General features: G+C 49.2%; 1 protein-coding gene across 6 annotated transcripts in view; it reads right to left on the reverse strand.

Moving 5' to 3' along the window:
• Positions 1–18,748, reverse strand: part of DHX30 (DExH-box helicase 30) — a 76,154-nt gene that overhangs the window by 13,792 nt on the left and 43,614 nt on the right. For 3 of the 6 annotated variants that reach the window (XM_063661200.1, XM_054481865.2, XM_054481866.1), the window contains 3 exons: positions 18,086–18,181; positions 8,741–8,871; positions 7,038–7,148 (listed from right to left, as the gene is read on the reverse strand). In XM_063661200.1, coding sequence (XP_063517270.1) covers positions 7,038–7,148; positions 8,741–8,871; positions 18,086–18,181 — 338 coding nt within the window. Of the gene's footprint in view, positions 1–7,037; positions 7,149–8,740; positions 8,872–10,727; positions 10,883–10,946; positions 11,367–16,938; positions 16,968–18,085; positions 18,182–18,748 lie in introns of those variants that run through there. The other 3 variants (XM_054481868.1, XM_054481864.1, XM_054481869.2) reach the window with 3 other exon arrangements.

Raw genomic sequence — 18,748 nt, forward strand, 5'->3', positions numbered from 1 at the left:
ATCACCTAAGGTCAGGAGTTTGAGACCAGCCTGGCCAACATGGTAAAACCTCATCTCTACTAGAAATACAAAAATCGGCCAGGCATGGTGGCGGGCACCTGTAATCCCAGTTATGAGGGAGGCTGAGGCAGGAGAATCACTTGAATCCGAGAGGCAGACAGAGGTTACAGTGAGCCAAGATCACGTCATTGCACCACTGCACTCCAGCCTGGGCGAAAGAGAAAGACTCCATCTCAAAAAACAAAAGTCTGAGTTTAAAGTGCCTTCAAACATCCAGCCAGCCAGTCAGCCAGGCAGAGAAGGATGTCAGCTTCAGCATAATTGCTATTTTGGGCAGGGTAATTCTTTGCTATAGGGGGCTGTCCTGTGTACTGTAAGCTGGGAAGCAGCATTCCTGGCCTTGATCTTACAGCTGCCAGTAGCACTCCTCCACCTGTGTCCAACGAAAATCCCTACAGACATTGCCAAATGGCCCCTGGCCACTCTCAGCACTTTTTTTCAACATAGTACTAAAAGTACTAGAAAGAGCAGGCAGACAGGAAAAAAAGGCATCCAAACTGGAAAGAAAGAAGTAAAATTATCCCTGCTTACAAATGACATATCTTATATATAGAAAACCCAAAAGAGAGCCAGGCACAGTGGCTCACGCCTGTAATCCCAGAACTTTGGGAGGCCGAGGCAGGTGGACCACCTGAGGTCAGGAGTTCGAGACCAGCCTAGCCAACATGGTGAAATCCCATCTCTACTAAAAGTACAAAAAAATTGGCCGGGCACAGTGGCTCACACCTGTAATCCCAGCACTATGGGAAGCCGAGGCAGGCAGATCACCTGAGGTCAGGAGTTCGAGACCAGCCTGACCAACATGCAGAAACCCCATCTCTAATAAAAATACAAAATTCCGGGCGTGGTGGCACATGCCTGTAATCCCAGCTACTCGGGAGGCTGAGGCAGAACTGTTTGAACCCAGGAGACGGAGGATGCGGTGAGCTGAGATTGCGCCACTGCACTCCAGCCTGGGCAACGAGAGCGAACCTCCATCTCAAAAAAAAAAACAAAAATTAGCCAGGCATGATGGCACACACCTGTAATCCCAGGCACTCGGGAGGCTGAGGCAGGAGAACTGCTTGAACCCAGGAGGCAGAGGCTGCAGTGAGCCGAGATCACGCTGCTGCACTCTAGCCTGGGCAACAGAGCAAGACTCCATCTCAAAAAATAAAAAATAAAATAAAAAAGAAGTTCCTCAAAAAATTAAAAATAAAACTACCATATGGTCCAGCAACATCTGCTCTGGGTATATACCCAAAGGGAATGAAATCATCAGCTCATAGGGATGTCTGCACTCCCATGTTAACTGCAGCATTATTCACAACAGTCAAGATACGGAAACAACCTAAGCATCTATCAAAGGATGAATGGTACATATACACAACAGGATATTATTCAGCCTTTAAAGAAGAGGAGATCCGGCCAGGTGAGTGGCTCATGCCTGTAATCCCAGCACTTTGGGAGGCTGAGACAGGTGGATTGCTTGAGCTCAGGAGTTCAAGACCAGTCTGGGCAACACTGGAAGACCCCATCTCTACAAAATTAGCTGGGTGTGGTGGCGCACGCCTGCAGTCTCAGTTACTCCAGAGGTTGAGGTGGGAGGATCTCTTGAGCCCAGGAGATGGAGTCTGCAGTGAGCCATGATCGCACCACTGCATTCCAGCCTAGGCCACAGAGCAAGACCCTGTCTCAAAATAAATAAATAAAAGTAAAAACATGGATAAACCTGGAAGACATGCTAAGTAAGCCAGACACAAAGAAAATACCACGTGGGCCGGGAGCAGTGGCTCACACCTGTAATCCCAGCACTTCGAGAGGCCAAGGAGGGCAGATCACTTGAGGTCAGGAGTTCAAGACCAGCCTGGCCACCATGGCAAAACCCATCTCTACAAAAAATACAAAAATTAGCTGGGCATGGTGGCACATGCCTGTAGTCCCAGCTACTTGGGAGGCTGAGACATGAGAATTGCTTGGACCTAGGAGGGGGAGGTTGCAGTGAGCCAAGATCGCGCCACTGCACTCTAGCCTGGGCAATAGGCCAAGACTCGGTCTCAAAAACAAAATAAAACGAAAATACCACATGATCTCACATGTGGAATCTAAAATAAGCTGAATACACAGAAACAGAGTGGACCTGGTAGTTACCATGGGCAGGAAGAAAAGAGAAATGGGGAGATGTAGGTCCAAGGATGTAAAGTTACATATATATAAAGAAGAGTAAGTCTAAAGATCTAATGTACACCATAAGGACTATAATTAATAATATTGTATTATAAACTGGAAATTTGCTAAGAGAATACATTTTTTTTCTTTTTTGGAGATGGAGTTTTGCTCTTGTTGCCCAGGCTGGAGTGCAGTGGTGTGATCTCAGCTCACCGCAACCTCTGCATCCTGGGTTCGACCAATTGATTCTCCTGCCTCAGCCTCCCGAGTAGCTGGGACTACAGGCATGCACCACCACGCCCGGCTAATTTTTGTATTTTTAGTAGTGACAGGGTCTCACCATGTTGGCCAAGCTGGTCTCGAACTCCTGACCTCGTGATCCGCCCGCCTCGGACTCCCAAAGTGCTGGGATTACAGGCATGAGCCAGCGCCCAGCCAAGAGTACATTTTAGGTGCTCTTTTTTTTTTTTTTTTTTTTTTCTTGAGAGAGAGAGAGAGTCCTGCTTTGCTGCCCAGGCTGGAGGTCAGTGGTATGATCTCGACTCACTGCAACCTCTGCCTCCCAGGTTCAAGCAATCCTCCCACCTCAAGCCTCCCAAGTAGCTGGGACTACAGGCAAACACCACCATGCCCTGCTAATTTTTGTATTTTTTATAAAATACAAAAAAGTCTTTTCGCCCTGTTGCCCAGGCTTGTCTCAAACTCCTGGGCTCAAGTGATCCGCCTACTTCAGCCTCCCAAATTGCTGGAATTGCAGGCATGAGCCACCATACCCAGCCTTAGGTGCTCTTACCACAAAAAAAGATAACTATTTGAGGTGATGGATATGTTAATTTGCTTGAGTATAGTATTCATTTCATTCTGTGTTTATGAAAGTGTATGTGAATATGAAACATATTGTACATATTAAATAAAGACAATAAAAAAATAATTATGCCAGGAGCCATGACTCACACCTATAATCCCAGCACTTTGGGAGGCTAAGGTGGGAGGATTACTGGAACCCAGAAGTTCAAGATCAGCCTAGACAACATAGCGGGACACCATCTCTACAGGGAAAAAAAAAAAAAGAGGCCAGGCACAGTGGATCACACCTGTAATCCCAGCACTTTGGGAGGCCAAGGCAGGCAGACTGCTTGAGCTTAGGAGTTTGAGACCAGCCTGGCCAACATGGCAAAACCCTGTCTCTACCAAAAATATAAAAACATTAACTGAGCATGGTGGCACACACCTGTAGTCCCAGCTACTTGGGAGGCTGAGGTGGGAGGATCACTTAAGCCCATGAGCCAGAGGTTGCAGTGAGCTGAGACTGCACCACTGTACTCCAGCCTGGACAACAGAGTGAGATCCTGTCTCAAAAAGAAAAAAAAAAGAATTAGATGTTCCATGAGGAACAAAATCATCCATGGTTGAGAATCACTGAGGTAGACCTACCCTATGGGAGATGGATATTTTCGAGACATTAAACACACAGAGAATGGTTGAACCTATAAGAGACAAGATTCTCCATGGAGGAAAGAAAATTAGCTGGGCATGGTTGTGTGTGCCTGTAATCCCAGCTACCTGGGAGCTGAGGCAGGAGCTCTGGAGTTCAAGACCTGCCTAGACAACATAGCTAGACCCCATCTCAATCAATCAATCAAGATGTTTTAGAGGGTGGAAGAGGAAAAGGTACTTGAGAGTGACCTAGAGAGAAAAGAGAAGCAGAGGTCTTCCAGTGGCTGAGGACGAAATGCATGGCAGTGCCAAGGCTACAGAGCACTGTGGGGATACAGAGGTACACAGAGGCCAGGCAGTCAGCGCACACCTGTAATCCCAGCACTTTGGGAGGCCGAGGCAGAAGGATCGCTTCAGCCCAGGAATTAGAGACCAGCCTGGGCAACAGAGTAAGACCCTGTCTCTATTAAAAAAAAAAAAAAGATATTAACTGGCTCTCAAGTTAACATAAAATGGATCATTTTATCAGCCCCTCCAGATATAACCATTCATTAAGAATAGTTCAAGGTTCAACAATAAGGAAAATGCCAAGACGATGAGAGAGAGGAATAAAAAAAAAAGAAAAAGAAAAAGGAAAAGGCCTTCAGAGAGAAAACTAAATACCTAAAGTGTGCAACAAGGAAAAGTATTTAGAGTGGTCCACTAAAGCCTTTTTTTTTCTATGTTTTAAATTGAGTAAAATACACATAGGCTGGGTGCAGTGGCTCATGCCTGTCATCCTAGCACTTTGGGAGGCTGAGGCGGGAGGATGGCTTGAACCCAGGAGTTCAAAACCAGCCTCAGCAATATAGTAAGACCCCATCTCTATTTAAAAAAAAAAAAAAAAAGTAACTAGAGGACATGAACGAAGATGGCCAAGTCAGCAGAGTGGAGAAAATACAAGCACAGAGAGCTGTTTGCAGTGGATCAGAGCCAAGGGAAAAAATCAGAGCACTGAGTATTTTTGAGGCCTATAGAAAAGAACCAGAAGAGGAAAAATCTGAAAATTAAACAAAAGGGCAAGAGAGGAGATGCAGAAGAGACACAGAAAAGGGCACTATTACAGTTTGGGTATCTGCCCCTCCACATCTCATGCCAAAATGTGATCCCCAGTGACAAAGGTGGGCCTGGCGGGAGGTGTTTGGGTCATGGGGGCAGATCTCTCAGGAACGGCTTGATGCCCTCCCCACAGTAATGAATGAGTTCTTGCCCTGTTAGTTTACACAGGAGCTAGTTGTTTCAAAGACTGTAGCTTCTCTCTTGCTGTGGGACACACCAGCTCCCCTTCCCTTCCACCGTGACTTCCTGAGGCCTCACCAGAAGTCAAGCAGATGCTGGCACCAGGCTTCTTGTACAGTCTGCGGAACTGTCAGACAAATAAACCCCCTTTTTTTCTTTAATACATTACCCAGTCTCATGTATTCCTTTATAGCAATGGACCATTACAGGAACAGAGAAAAGAGATGGGTACTATGGGGGCCCAGAATAGCAACAGGGACCTTCCTCTTCAAATGCAGGAAAGAGAAGGAACAGTAAAATCCTGGAGACCATGAGTAGAAGAGAAGCTGAGGGAATACACATCCTGTGGCTTTTTCTTGTCAGAGCAGAGATGAAGACTTAGGAACCTGGCCGGGTGCGGTGGTTCACACCTGTAATCCCAGCACTTTGCGAGGCTGAGGTGGGAGGATTGCTTGAGACCAGGAGTTTGAGACCAGCCTGGGCAACATGGAAAAATCCCATCTCTACAAAAAATACAAAAACATTAGCCAGGCATGGTGGCGAGGCCTGCAGTCCCAGCTACTGGGGAGGCTGAGGTGGGAGGATGGCTTGAGCCTGGGAGATCGAGGTTGCAGTGAGCCATGATCACGCCACTGCACTCCAGTCTGGGCAACAGAGCAAGACCCTGTCTCAAAAAAAATTAGAGCCAGGCACGGTGCCGCATGTCTGTAAACCCAGCACTTTGGGAGGTGGAGGCAGGAGGATTGTTTGAGGCCAGGAGTTAGAGACCAGCCTGAGCAACATAGTGAGACCTCGTCTCTACTAAAAATGAAAAAAATTATTATTATTTTTTTTGTGACGGAGTCTCATCCTGTTGCCCAGGCTGGAGTGCAATGGTGTGATCTCGGCTCACTGCAACCTCCACCTCCCAGGTTCAAATGATTCTCCTGCCTCAGCCTCCCGAGTAGCTGGGATTACAGGTGCCCGCCACCATGCCCACCTAATTTTTGTATTTTTAGTAGAGACAGGATTTCACCATGTTGGTCAGGCTGGTCTTGAGCTCCTGACCTCGTGATCTGCCCACCTCGGCCTCCCAAAGTGCTGGGAATACAGGCGTGAGCCACCGTGCCCGGCCTAAAAATGAAAATATTTTTAAAAATTAAAAAAAAAGTTAGCCAGGCGTGGTGGCTCATGCCTGTAATCCCAGCACTTTCGGAGGCCAAGGTAGGCAGATCACGAAGTCAGGAGATTGAGACCATCCTGGCTAACAAGGTGAAACCCCATCTCTACTAAAAATACAAAAATTAGCCGGGCATGGTGGCGGGTGCCTGTAGTCCTAGCTACTTGGGAGGCTGAGGCAGGAGAATGGCGTGAACCCGGGAGGCGGAGCTTGCAGTGAGCTGAGATCGCGCCACTGCTCTCCAGCCCAGGCAACAGAGCGAGACTCCGTCTCAAACAAAAATTTAAAAAAATTTAAAAATTAAAAAAAGTAAGACAGGACTACATTGCTATAGAGAAAAACCTACATGAAATGATGAGAAAAGAAAAACAGAAACCAACATGGAAATATATCCATCACGCTGTGTGTCGGAAGTTTTTCATAAAGTAGTTCCTCTCTGTAGTTTTTAAAACCACAGAAAATAGGCCGGGCGGTTTTTAAAACCACAGAAAATAGATTACGAGCTCAAGCCTGTAATCCCAACACTTTGAGAGGCCTAGGCAGGTGGATCACTTGAGGTCAGGAGTTCAAGACCAGCCTGGCCAACAGGGTGAAACCCCCTCTCTACTAAAAATACAAATATTAGCCAGGTGTGGTGGTGGCCACCTGTAATCCCAGCTACTCAGGAGGCTGAGGCAGGAGAATCACTTGAACCCTGGAAGTGGAGGTTGCAGTGAGCCAAGATCGCATCACTGCACTCCAGCCTGGGCAACAGAGTGAAACTCTGACTCAAAGGAAAAAAAAAAATATATATATATATATCTCATTGGCTGAACAGTAAGAAAGGAATCAGGAAGTGGGAAGGGCTCAGGACAGGTGAGTGGTAGAACAATGGGCCAACCTCTACCAATAAAAACAAAGGGCAAGGAGTTTCCCAGGAGGAAGGTCTGAGTGGCTTTCACTGAGGGAGGGTCACCTTGAACAGCTGGCAGGCCGCAGCTGCAGCCTGCCGCTCAGCATCAATCTTCTTGCTGCCATAGCCTTCTACCTCCACGCTCTTGGGCCACTTTATGTGCAGTGTGACTTTCTGGGGAAGAGAAGAGAGAAATCAGAGGTCTTGCCACTCCAGACTACAGAGTTGTTGCAAATTACATGGAGAATAAACAGTGGTAGACCTCACAGCAGCAGACCTCACAGCAGCAATGTGCTTAGGTTCAGAGTTGAGAACAGAGGACAGAACCCCAATTCCATCATTAACTCCTTATAAGGCTCTAACTGTCTCACTGTGAAACCATCTGTTCTACCCCAAGTTGTTTTGCTTCTTCAAGGTGCCATGTTCTAGCCAGAGGCCAAGCTGGGATCCAACTTCATCTTTTTTTTTTTTTTTTTTTCTTGAGACAGAGTCTTGCACTGTCGCCCAGGCTGGAGTGCAGTGGCACGATCTCGGCTCACTGCAAGCTCTGCCTCCCGGGTTCACACCATTCTCCTGCCTCAGCCTCCCAAGTAGTTGGGACTACAGGCGCCCGCCACCACACCCAGCTAATTTTTTGTACTTTTAGTAGAGATGGGGTTTCACCATGTTAGCCAGGATGGTCTCGATCTCCTGACCTCGTGATCCGCCCGCCTCGGCCTCCCAAAGTGCTGGAATTACAGGCATGAGCCACCGCGCCTGGCCTCATCTTTTTTTTTTTTGTGGGGTACAGGATCTCATGCTGTTGCCCAGGCTGGAGTGCAGTTGCGCGATCACAGCTCACTGCAGCCTCAACCTTCTGGGCTCAAGCAATCCCCTCATCTCAGCTTCCCTAGTAGCTGGGACTACAGGCCTGCACCACAATGCCTGAGTAACTTTTTCATTTTTTGTAGAAATGGGGTCTCAGTATGTTGCCCAGGCTGGTCCCAAACCCCTGGGCTCAAGGGATCCTCCCTACTCCGCCTCCTAAAGTGCTGGGATTACAGGCATGAACCACTACAACCAGGCCCCATCTTTATCTTTAAAAATCATCCAGACTGAGAGCAGTGGTGGCTCCCAGCATTTTGGGAGGCTAAGGAGGGAGGATCCCTTGAACCAAGGGGTTTGAGACCACCCTGAGCAACATAGCAAGAACCCGTCTCTACAAAAAATACAAAAAAATTAGCCGAGTGTGGTGGCACCTGTCTGTAATCCCAGCTACTTTGGAGGCTGAGGCGGGAGGATCACTTGATCCCAGGAGTTTGAGGTTACTGTGAGTTATGATTGCGCCACTGCACTCCAGCCTGGGTGACAGAGAGACTCTGACTCTGTCTCTACAAAAATAAATAAAATAAATGTTAAAAAATCATCCAAAATGGTTTACCGGCATGCTTCTATGGTTCCAGAATCTATAAGACTCTAAGGGCAAGAATTATCATCAACTCTAACCCTCTGCAGTCCGTAGTCGATGGGGGCAAAAACCAAGGATCCGTATAGGCGCCTGTCTTAGATAAGATGGCACCTCATTTGCCCTGTGTTCCCCTTCCCTAAACCAGCCATGTGTATTCTGGCTCTTCTTCAAACCTAGCTTTGCTCTGAGTCTCTGCTGACCATTTTAATTCAGGAAACCCATTCTATGGCCTCCTTGACAAACAAACCTAAGAGAGAAAGGACAAACAGCCTCCTTTCTGAGTCATACCAATGTTTTTCCTTGCCACCAGCAGAGTTACCTTTTTCTTCGGTCCATTTGTGTGCACGTAGACTAGTTTGTCTTTTGCATGTGAGATGCCGAGGGCTCTTCCAATCACACTGTTGAGAAGATTTTTGGGCTGTGGGAACTCTTTTAATAGGTCCCTAGAAGCTAAGAAAATAAGAACAAAAGCATTACAGTTGTTCTTTTTCTTTTAAAAACTCCATGGGGTGTGTATCAGGGCAACCCTGGGCTGGATTCTGAGGATGTTGGCTCATGACCCCAAACCACCCAGGAGCATCTTGGAAAAGAAAAGAGGAATGACTTCAGGGTTTACAGGGAAGAGTGGGGCCAGACCCACTTGAATAACCATCTCCTGAAGAAGGGCCAGTGACCCACACACCACAGAAGGGATCCTACCAGCATCCTCTTCCCCACCCAACCTCCTGATTTCATACATCACCTACAAAAGCCTGGTTGGTCAATAAACCCCCCTAGTCTGATGTCTGAAAGAAGACACTAAACAAACAAGCAAGCAAAAAATACAAAAACAAAAATCCACCACACACACAAACTGGAGATCAAGACAATGCAAGGCTCTTCCTAAAATAAGACACACACAAGAGAGATCTGGCCCCATGTATCTCAAGTGATGAGATCCAGATGCTGAATACCAGGCCCCAGCTCTCAACCGTATCTAAGCACACTGCAAAAGACTCCCACAGAACGAAACTATGTGTGGGGACTGATTAAAGACCTCTACATCTGGCTGGGCGTGGTGGCTCATGCCTGTAATCCCAGCACTTTGGGAGGCCAAAGCGGGTGGATCACAAGGTCAGGAGTTCGACAACCTGGCCAACATAGTGAAACCTCGTCTCTACTAAAAATACAAAAAATTAGCCAGGCCTGGTGGCAGGCGCCTATAGTTCCAGCTACTTGGGAGGCTGAAGCAGGAGAATCGCTTGAACCTGGGAGGCGGAGGTTGTAGTGAGGCAAGATCGCGCCACTGCACTCCAGCCTTGGCAACAAGAGTGAAACTCCATCTCAAAAAAAAAAAAAGGAAACCTCTACATCTGAGCAGGCATGAATTACTCCTCCCCCAAGTTCTCTGGAATCAAGGGGAAAATCGATGCATCAGATACCATGAGAGGTACCTCGCTTCTTTTCACTTGTTTTTTGGATTAATCCCAGAGCAGAAAGGGAAGAGATATCTACCTAGGGTAAGCTTGTACCAGACACAAGGCTTAACCAGGTCATGAAGAGGTCTGCTAGGAACATGGGGGGCCATATCATTCTCCACTGTAGCCTCTGGCAGCTCCAAAAGGAGCTGTATATATGCACATGTGCACCTGCGTGTACACTGATCACCTGGGGAGCTTTTTCACCGCATGGACATCCAGCTCCCCACAGGGGACCTGAGAATGGGAGCGATGTTGGAGGCGACTCTATATTTTCAAAAAGTGCTTCCAAGCGTTCTGATGTAACTCTGCTGCCTGGTTTGAGACTGTTTCCTTGGGACAGACTCCTGTGTCAAGTGGCCAGGACGGAGGACACCTGATCCTGTCTCCCTCTAAGCGGTAACTTGTAAAGCAACTAAGAGTCAAGCAGTTAAGAAACCATATCTAAGTGGACTTGGCCGGGGGAGGCGGGGGGGTTGGTCACAAAGGGACCCAACTTCGAGTAGCCCATTACACCCACTGGTTTAACAATAGAGCTGCACTGAGACCACCACCCCGCCCCCACCTTCAGCTCGATAAGGTTGGTGGAGGCTGGCGCTCTCTACCCATCCTTAATGCTTTCAACAGTTTTATTCTCTGCACTATTTGGGAGGCACAAAGCTGGAATCCACCAGAGCAGTCATTCTGTCTCTATTTGAGATCCTGATGTCCCAGAAGTTACTTTGGGCTATTTCTCACACTGGTGAGGGCATGCTTGTCGCTAGAAGCTCTAGCCCTTGGCCACTCATCCTGGCAGGAGTTGGACTTTTACTCGTTTTCCCCACTCCCTCGAGGTCTCGCACCTCTTACCTATTCTTGCCGGGAGCAGGTACTCTAAGAGTCCATTCGAGCCTGTGCCACGCTAAGCTTCACAAACAGCAAGGCCGCTGCCCGCCGACGGATGGCGAACTTGGCCACTATGGAAGAGAGGACCCCCGGCCGCCAGGCCCGATTTCGGCCCGCGCCCCTAGCTCTGCCATCCCAGGAGTCAAGGGCGCTGCGGACCGCCCTCCCCGCCGATGCCCTCACCGTTCACCAAGCTTCCGTCGCCTTCCCCAGGCCCGCCGGGGGCCATCCCTGACTCGGCCTCGGCGGCCTCCTTGGTGTGGTCGGGGTGGGCGCAGCTTGAAGAGAAGCCGCGCGAGCGACCCTGTCGCCCAGCAGCGCGGGGACCCAGCGGCTGCAGGCGCGGAGAGATGCCGGCGGCCAGCGCCATGAGTCTCCTAGCGGCCGCCATCGTGCTCCCGCCGACCTCGAGGCCTGTGCGCGGCAAGGACCGGACGAAGAGAACGGGAGCGGCCGGCCCGAGCGCCGCGCGCCCCCTGCGGGCTGGGCGGACCCGAGGCCCAAGCCTAGGCGAGGGCATCCGCAGCCCGTCCTCCTCGCTCACGACAGCCCTGGGCCTTCAGTAGGTTGGCTCGGCGCGGCCCTTCAGAGCTCACTCTCCAGCAAATCTAAACCAGCAGTCATGTGGATGGGAGGCAGGAAGATGGAATGAGGCTTTTGGGGGGAAAATAATGCTAGGCCTTAGCTCAATGTCATCTAAGGAAGCAAAGTTAGTTCCCTCTAGGTCCTACCAATTGTTACTAACTACCTCTCACGTGCCTCTGGCAAATTGGCAGCCCCATCTTATTTAATGGCTTACAAAGTAAACCTGGTGAAGATCTGGATCCAGGGCCGGGCGCGGTGGCTCATGCCTGTAATCCCAACACTTTGGGAGGTTGAGGCGGATGGGTCCCTTGAGCCCAGGATTTTGAGACCATTCTGGGCAGCATAGTGAAACCCCAACTCTATTAAAAGTTTAAAAAACGAAAAAGAAAATCTGGAGCCAGGCCAAGGAAGACCTCTTCAACATAAGCAGAAACAGATTTAATCCCCAGGGCTGGAGGGGAAGGTGAAAACACCCAACTTTGGAAACTGCCAAGAATTGAGCTGGTCCAGCGTAAAGTCCAGCAGTGAAAGTGCTGTTCCTCGCCAGGCGCAGTGGCTCACGCCTGTAATCCCAGCACTTTGGGAGGCTGAGACAGGCAGATCACCTGAGGTCAGCAGTTCGAGACCATCCTGGCCAACATGGCGAAACCCCATCTCTACTAAAAATACAAAAATTAGCCGGGCATAGTGTCGCACGCCTGTAATCCAGCTACTCGGGAGGCTGAGGCAGGAGAATCGCTTGAACCCAGGAGGCGGAGGTTGCAGTAAGCCAAGATCACGCCACTGCACTTCAGCCTGGGTGACAGAGCAAGCCTCCATTTCAAAAAAAAAAAAAAAAAAGGAAAAGAAAATGGTATCTGAAAGCTGAAGGAGACAACAGTCTAGACAGAGAGGCCCCACCTGGACAGCAGGACCCAAGCCCTTTATGGCACTTGAGGAAGCCCTCAGGATAGCACTCTGTTCTGACAGCCATTTGGCATAAGGCTGAAATGCCATGATTTCTTAGATTTGCCTCTAAAGAAACCAAAATGAAGAGCTATACACAAAGCAACACTGGCCATGAGTTAATTGTTGAAGCTGGGTGGCAGGTACTTGCGGGTTCATTATACTATTTTTTCTAGTTTACAACACCTGTGTTGAACAGATGTTTAGATTTTTATGTTAAAAAAAAATCAGCCAGGCGCAGTGGCTCATGCCTGTAATCCCAGCACTCTGGGAGGCTGAGGTGGGTGGATCATGAGGTCAGGGGATCAAGACCATCCTGGCCAACACGGTAAAACCCCATCTCTACTAAAAATACAAAAATTAGCTGGGCGTGGTGGCACACGCCTGTAGTCCCAGCTACTCGGGAGGCTGAGGCAGGAGAATTGCTTGAACCCGGGAGGCAGAGGTTGCAGTGAGCCGAGATTGCGCCACTGCACTCCAGCCTGGCGACAGAGTGAGACTCTGTCTCAAAAAGAAAAAGAAAAAAAAAAAAAAAAAATCCAGGGATGCCAGCCAACTAGTTTGTTCCCAGGGGGGTCTTTGTCCTTGGTTTGGTTGTGTCCCCACCCAAATTTCATCTTGAATTGTAGCCCCCATAATTCCCATGTGTCATGGGAGGGACCTGGTTGGGAGGTCATTGAATCATGGGGGCAGTTTCTCCCATATTGTTCTCATAGTAGTGAGTAAGTCTCAAGAGATCTGATGGTTTAATAAGGGGAAAACTCCTTTCATTTATTTATTTATTTATTTATTTATTTATTTTTGAGACAGAGTCTCGCTCTGTTGCCCAGGCTGGAGTGCAGTGGTGCAATCTCGGCTCACTGCAAGCTCCACCTCCCAGGTTCACACCATTCTCCTGGCTCAGCCTCCCGAGTAGCTGGGACTACAGGTGCCCGCCACCACACCCGGATAATTTTTTGTATTTTTAGTAGAGACAGGGTTTCAATGTGTTAGCCAGGATGGTCTCGATCTCCTGACCTCATGATTCGCCTGCCTTGGCCTCCCAAAGTGCTGGGATTACAGGCGTGGGCCACTGTGCCTGGCCTTTTTTATTTTTTATTTTTATTTTTTTGAGATGGAGTCTTGTTCTGTCACCCAGGCTGGAATGCACTGGCACGATCTCGGCTTACTGCAACCTCCACTTCCTGGGTTCAAGCGATTCTCCTGCCTCAGTCTCCCAAGCAGCTGGGACTACAGGTACACGCCACCATGCCCAGCTAATTTTTGTATTTTTAGTAGAGACAGGGTTTCACCATATTGGCCAGGCTGGTCTTGAACTCCTGACCTCATGATCCACCCACCTCAGCCTCCCAAAGTGCTGGGATTACAGGCATGGGCCACCATGCCCGGCTGGGAAAACCCCTTTCACTTGGCTCTGTCTTTCTCTCTTGTCTGCCACCATGTAAGATGTGCCTTTTTCCTCTAACCATGGTTGTGAGGCCTCTCCAGCCACATGGAACTGTGAATCCATTAAACCTCTTTTTCTTTATAAATTACCCAGTCTTGGGTATGTCTTTATCAGCAGCATGAAAATGGACTAATGCAGTCCCCTTTTCCTATTCATTTATTTCAACCGGGTTCTAACAGCAAGAGTCACCCTGAGCAAGTATTTCACCTCCACAAACCTCACTGACTCTTGTAAGATAAGGGCAACTCTTTACAGCAGCTCTTGGAACTCTTCTGCTTCTGCGATCTTCTCCTCACTGGTCTAGAGCAGGAGTTGGCAAACTACAGCCTGCAGACCAAATCCAGACCCCTGCCTGTTGTTAGAAAGTTTTATTGGAACAGAGCCACGCTCATTTACTATGTTATTCTATTATGTTATTTGCCATTATCTATGACTGCTTTCATTCTATAATGGCAGAGTCAAATAACTGCAACAGCATATGCCCGACACAGCATAAAATATTTATTACCTGATGATTACAAAAAAAAGATTGTCAACTCCTCCTCTAAAGGACCTTAAAGACCGGGTGTGGTGGCTCATGCCTGTCATCCCAGTACTTTGGGAGGCCGAGGTGGGTGGATCACCTGAGGTCAGGAGTTCAAGGCCAGCCTGGCCAACGTGGTGAAACTCCATCTCTACTAAAAATACAGAAATTAGCTCTGGGCATGGTGGTGGGTGCCTGTAATCCCAGCTACTCAAGAGGCCGTGGCAGGAGAATGGCTCGAACCCAGGAGGAAGGTTGCAGTGAGCCGAGATTGCACCATTGAACTCTAGCCTGGACAAGAGTGAGACTCCATCTCAATCAATCAATCAATCAGTAGAGGACCTTAAAGAAAGTTAGAAAAAAGGGCCGGGCACGGTGGCTCATGCCTGTAATCTCAACACTTTGGGAAGCCAAGGTGGCCAGATTGCCTGAGGTCAGGAGTTTGAGACCAGCCTGACCAACATGGAGAAACCCCATCTCTACTAAAAAAATACAAAAAATTAGCCAGGCATAGTGGCACATGCCTGTATTCCCAACTACTCGGGGGGCTGGGGCAAGAGAATCACTTGAACCCAGGAAGCGGAGGTTGCAGTGAGCCAAGATCGCGCCATTGTGCTCCCACCTGGGCAACAAGAGCGAAACTCCGTCAAAAAAAGAGAAAAGAAAGTTAGGAAAAAGACCAGGCACGGTGGCTCATACCTGTAATCCCAGCACTTTGGGAGGCTGAGGCAGGCGAATCACTTGAGCCCAGGAGTTGGAGACCAGCCTGGGCAAAATGGTGAAACCCCGTCTCTACTAAAAATACAAAAAAATCAGCTGGGCATGCTCGTGCATGCCTGTAGTTCCGGCTACCAGGGAGGCTGAGGCACAAGAATCACATGAATCCAGGAGGCAGAGGTTGCAGTGAGCCGACATCATGCCACCACATTCCAGCCTGGGTGACAGAGCGAGACTCCATCTCACAAATAAATAAACAAATAAATAAAAATAGAAAGTTAGAAGAAATAAAACAAAGGCCAAAAAAAAAAAAAAGAGAGAGCCTTAGGCATGCACCCCTTTCTTTACACCAACATTAAGCCTCCTCTGTATTCTTGGAGGAGAGAAAGTTGCTTCCTTTCCCTGTGAAAAAGGAGGGAAGTTCTGAAAAAAGAAAGCGTTTACTGGCTCAGCAATCTCTCTATCCACTTCTGGATCGGGGATGACATCTGGTACTACATGTGCTAAACAACTACATCTAGCAGCACAGAATTAAGGCGTAAAGGATCTGCTGAATACATGGGAGAATGCTTTAGGAACCTATACTTTGGAGGCCCCAGAAAAAGGCAACAAGAGGAAGCCCAAGATAGTTCAGGCTTTGGGGCAGAGCAGAGAACTTCTGGAGGGACAGTGGAAGGGACCACCAACACCTAAAGAAACCAGGGGTCTCAGCCTATATTTTGGCAACTTACCCAACCATATTTAGATATATTACACGTGGTCAAAATGGCAAGAAAGGATCCACTTGGCTGGCAAGGAGACGGGTAAGAGGAGCTACAGGAGCCAGGTGGGCACCCGACTGCCCTACCAGGTCATCCGTCCTCATGGCTTCCCCTTCCACATAAGCCATAGGTCTCTTTTTTTTTTTTGAGACGGAGTCTCGCTGTGTTGCCCAGGCTAGAGTGTAGTGGTGCGATCTCAGCTCACTGCAACACCCGCCTCCTGCGTTCAAGGAATTCTCCTGCCTCAGCCTCCTAAGTAGCTGGGATTACAGGCATGCACCACCACGCCCAGCTAATTTTTTGTATGTTTAGTAGAGACGGGGTTTCACCATGTTGGCCAGGCTGGTCTCGAACTCCTGGCCTCAGATGATCCACCCACCTCAGCCTCCCAAAATTCTGAGATTACAGGCGTAAGCCACCATGCCCGGCCAGCCACAAGTCTCTTGACGTAAACCACCACATCAAGAAGAGGGCACACATCTATTTGAGGCAATGGACAGGAAAGATCAGTTTGTGGCCCCCAAGATCCTGCCAGAAGTGTCATCCCACGGTGCTTTCTGTGTCTCAAATCTGAGTAGGTGGGGCCGAGTGACAGGGGACAGCCAGAGGTGAGTTTCTTGATGTACTCACCCCTTACCCTGCAAGGAAGCCTTGGGAAGACATTGGCAGTGGAGGAAGGGGGGTCAAGGAAGTAGGGAGGTGATCATTTTTTTTCAGTTCCAAATCTGATTCTGCTGAGTACTGTGATCGATATAAATGGCCACCATTTTCTGTGCACTGTTTTCCTTATATAAACACCAGAGAGACTGTTGCTGCAACACATCTCCTTAAGGGCAGGAGCACCAGTGAAGCCTCTAAGGAGCTAGAAAGCACAGGGGAGAGGCCTGATTGCTATCTGCAGGCCAAGAGGGCTGTTGCTTCCAGCTGAGAGAGAGAAGGCAAAATGCACATACCCACGGATGCCTCCTGGAGGCGCAGCTGTGAGGAGAGACCACCAGGCTCGGGGTCTGCACTCCTCTGGGGAAGAGAGCATAGCACTTGTGGGTCTGCCCCAGAGGCAGCAACTGCCCATCCCGCGATCAGTGTTCTCTTCCACGTGTGCTCAAGAAGGCACTGCCTAGCCAACTGCCTGGTTAACCCCGACTAACCGTCTTCAAGCTTAGCCAAAGCACATCTGACACTCTCAGAGCCACTCACCTGCCATGTTGGAAATGTTAACGTTCAGCCTTTTCGAGTTACAGGGCATTTTAAGAAAGAAAAAAAAAAGGGCAATCAACTCTTGTTTTGGTAACGGTAGGGGGGTGGCATTTCTTTAAAACCTAAGTCAAATGGTCAGGGGGCTAGAAGTACTCATTTCTATCCTGCTGTCAGTAGTCAGGGCCACGGCAGCAGGAGTGTGAAAACTGCCTGGGACGCAGCAGCAGCATGGGCTGCAGAAACTGAGGTGCTCTGTGTTCCCCACACTCCTCCTGAGCTCTTGACCTTCAAAGCACTTTACAGACAGACCCTAGAGTAGACATGCTGTCTCTAGATGAGAAAATGACTCTATGACCTAAAACAGGGCTCCTTCTGCTAGGTAGAGGGGTGTGAACAGGCAGCCTATGGGGCAGAAAAGAGCAGCTATTAGGACAAAAAGGCTTCCAGGAGCACTGGCCTTAGCAGGCCTGGAAAAGGTATATTAATAAGTCTGAGGGAGAAGAGGAGGCGCTCATGTGCAGCGATGCTTCCCTGGGTCCTATCCCTGGTGCCATCCCTGGGTACTGGTAGGGCCTGAGGTAAGCTGCCACTTACCTGGTGCTCTAACATTCTCCCCAATCAAAAGGACAGCCTACCTTGCCAAGTGGACTGAGAGGCACATTTTAATGTCAGTAAAGTGCTTTGAGGTGCCACATGGGAGACAGGAAAGTGATCTGTGTGTATCTCCAAAGCCTCCAAGATGGAAAGCACTAGGGTTGAGTCAGGGCTGTCTGTTCCAGCCCTGCTACAAGCACCCTGCTCTCTGAGCCACCTGATCAGGGACTTCTAGGAGCCTCGATGCCCCAAGCCCTGCGGATTCTCCATGCTGGTGCTGAGAGAACCACCCAAACTGAGCCTAGGCTTTAGTCCAGGCCACACAAGGAGGCCCAAGAAGACTGCAGGGTGCAGGCCATGAGTCCAAGGATCATGAAAAAATCCAGACTTTTCCAAGTAATTTCTCCCTCAGGGCTCCAATAGCTCTGCTAACCCCACCCTTCCTCACTCGCTTTCTGGAGGCCTGTGGCCCTGGCACCAGGGCTCCCGTTGCCACCCACCTCCCCACAGACCCTGGACCAAGCTGTTGCTGGAGGCAAGACTCCTCCCTTACCTCGAGAGATGGTCCCTCCTGGGGCAGGGTTGACACACATGGGTGGAAGGCGGGGTGGGGGAAGTTTGCACTGACGCTGCCTGTGCTGGGCCCGATCTGGGGAAAGAGAGAGGGCATCAGGGCGACATGTTCTCACCCCTCACAGTCACAGACCCCTGAACTGACTCACTCAGAGCATCCGTGAGGAGCTCTGGGCAACAGGGCTGCTGGACAGTGCTGGGAGCAGCCACAGGTTCTGAGGAACAGCACTAACAACCCCACACAGGAAGAAGGCAAGCGTCTCATATGATGTGATACGTGACAGCCTTAGAGAGAGCCCTCAAACTCTTCCTGTTCCCTTAGCTACCCGCTATGAGGTTAACACCCATCCTATATACTTCTCTTAGTCTTAAGTTGTGAGAATGTGACAGGAGAACAGGAGAAAGCTGAAAGCCTTGGTACTACGTCAACTCAAAAGCACCACGTGTCTGCTTCTTATGGTAGCTACCTACGCCTTTGCTATGGGTTCCCCGGATGGCTACCTCAGCCACCAAATCTCAAATCATTCTTTCCCTCCAAGAGCTGGGCAAGAGAGGGACGACTGGACTATGTGGGTCCAGCTTGAGAGCTAAAACCAGACCCACGCTTACCAGCCTTCTCCCTCTTTCTAAAAGAGAACAACCT

The sequence above is a fragment of the Pongo pygmaeus genome, chromosome 2 (assembly GCF_028885625.2).
Source record: "Pongo pygmaeus isolate AG05252 chromosome 2, NHGRI_mPonPyg2-v2.0_pri, whole genome shotgun sequence".
Taxonomy (NCBI): Eukaryota; Metazoa; Chordata; class Mammalia; order Primates; family Hominidae; genus Pongo; species Pongo pygmaeus.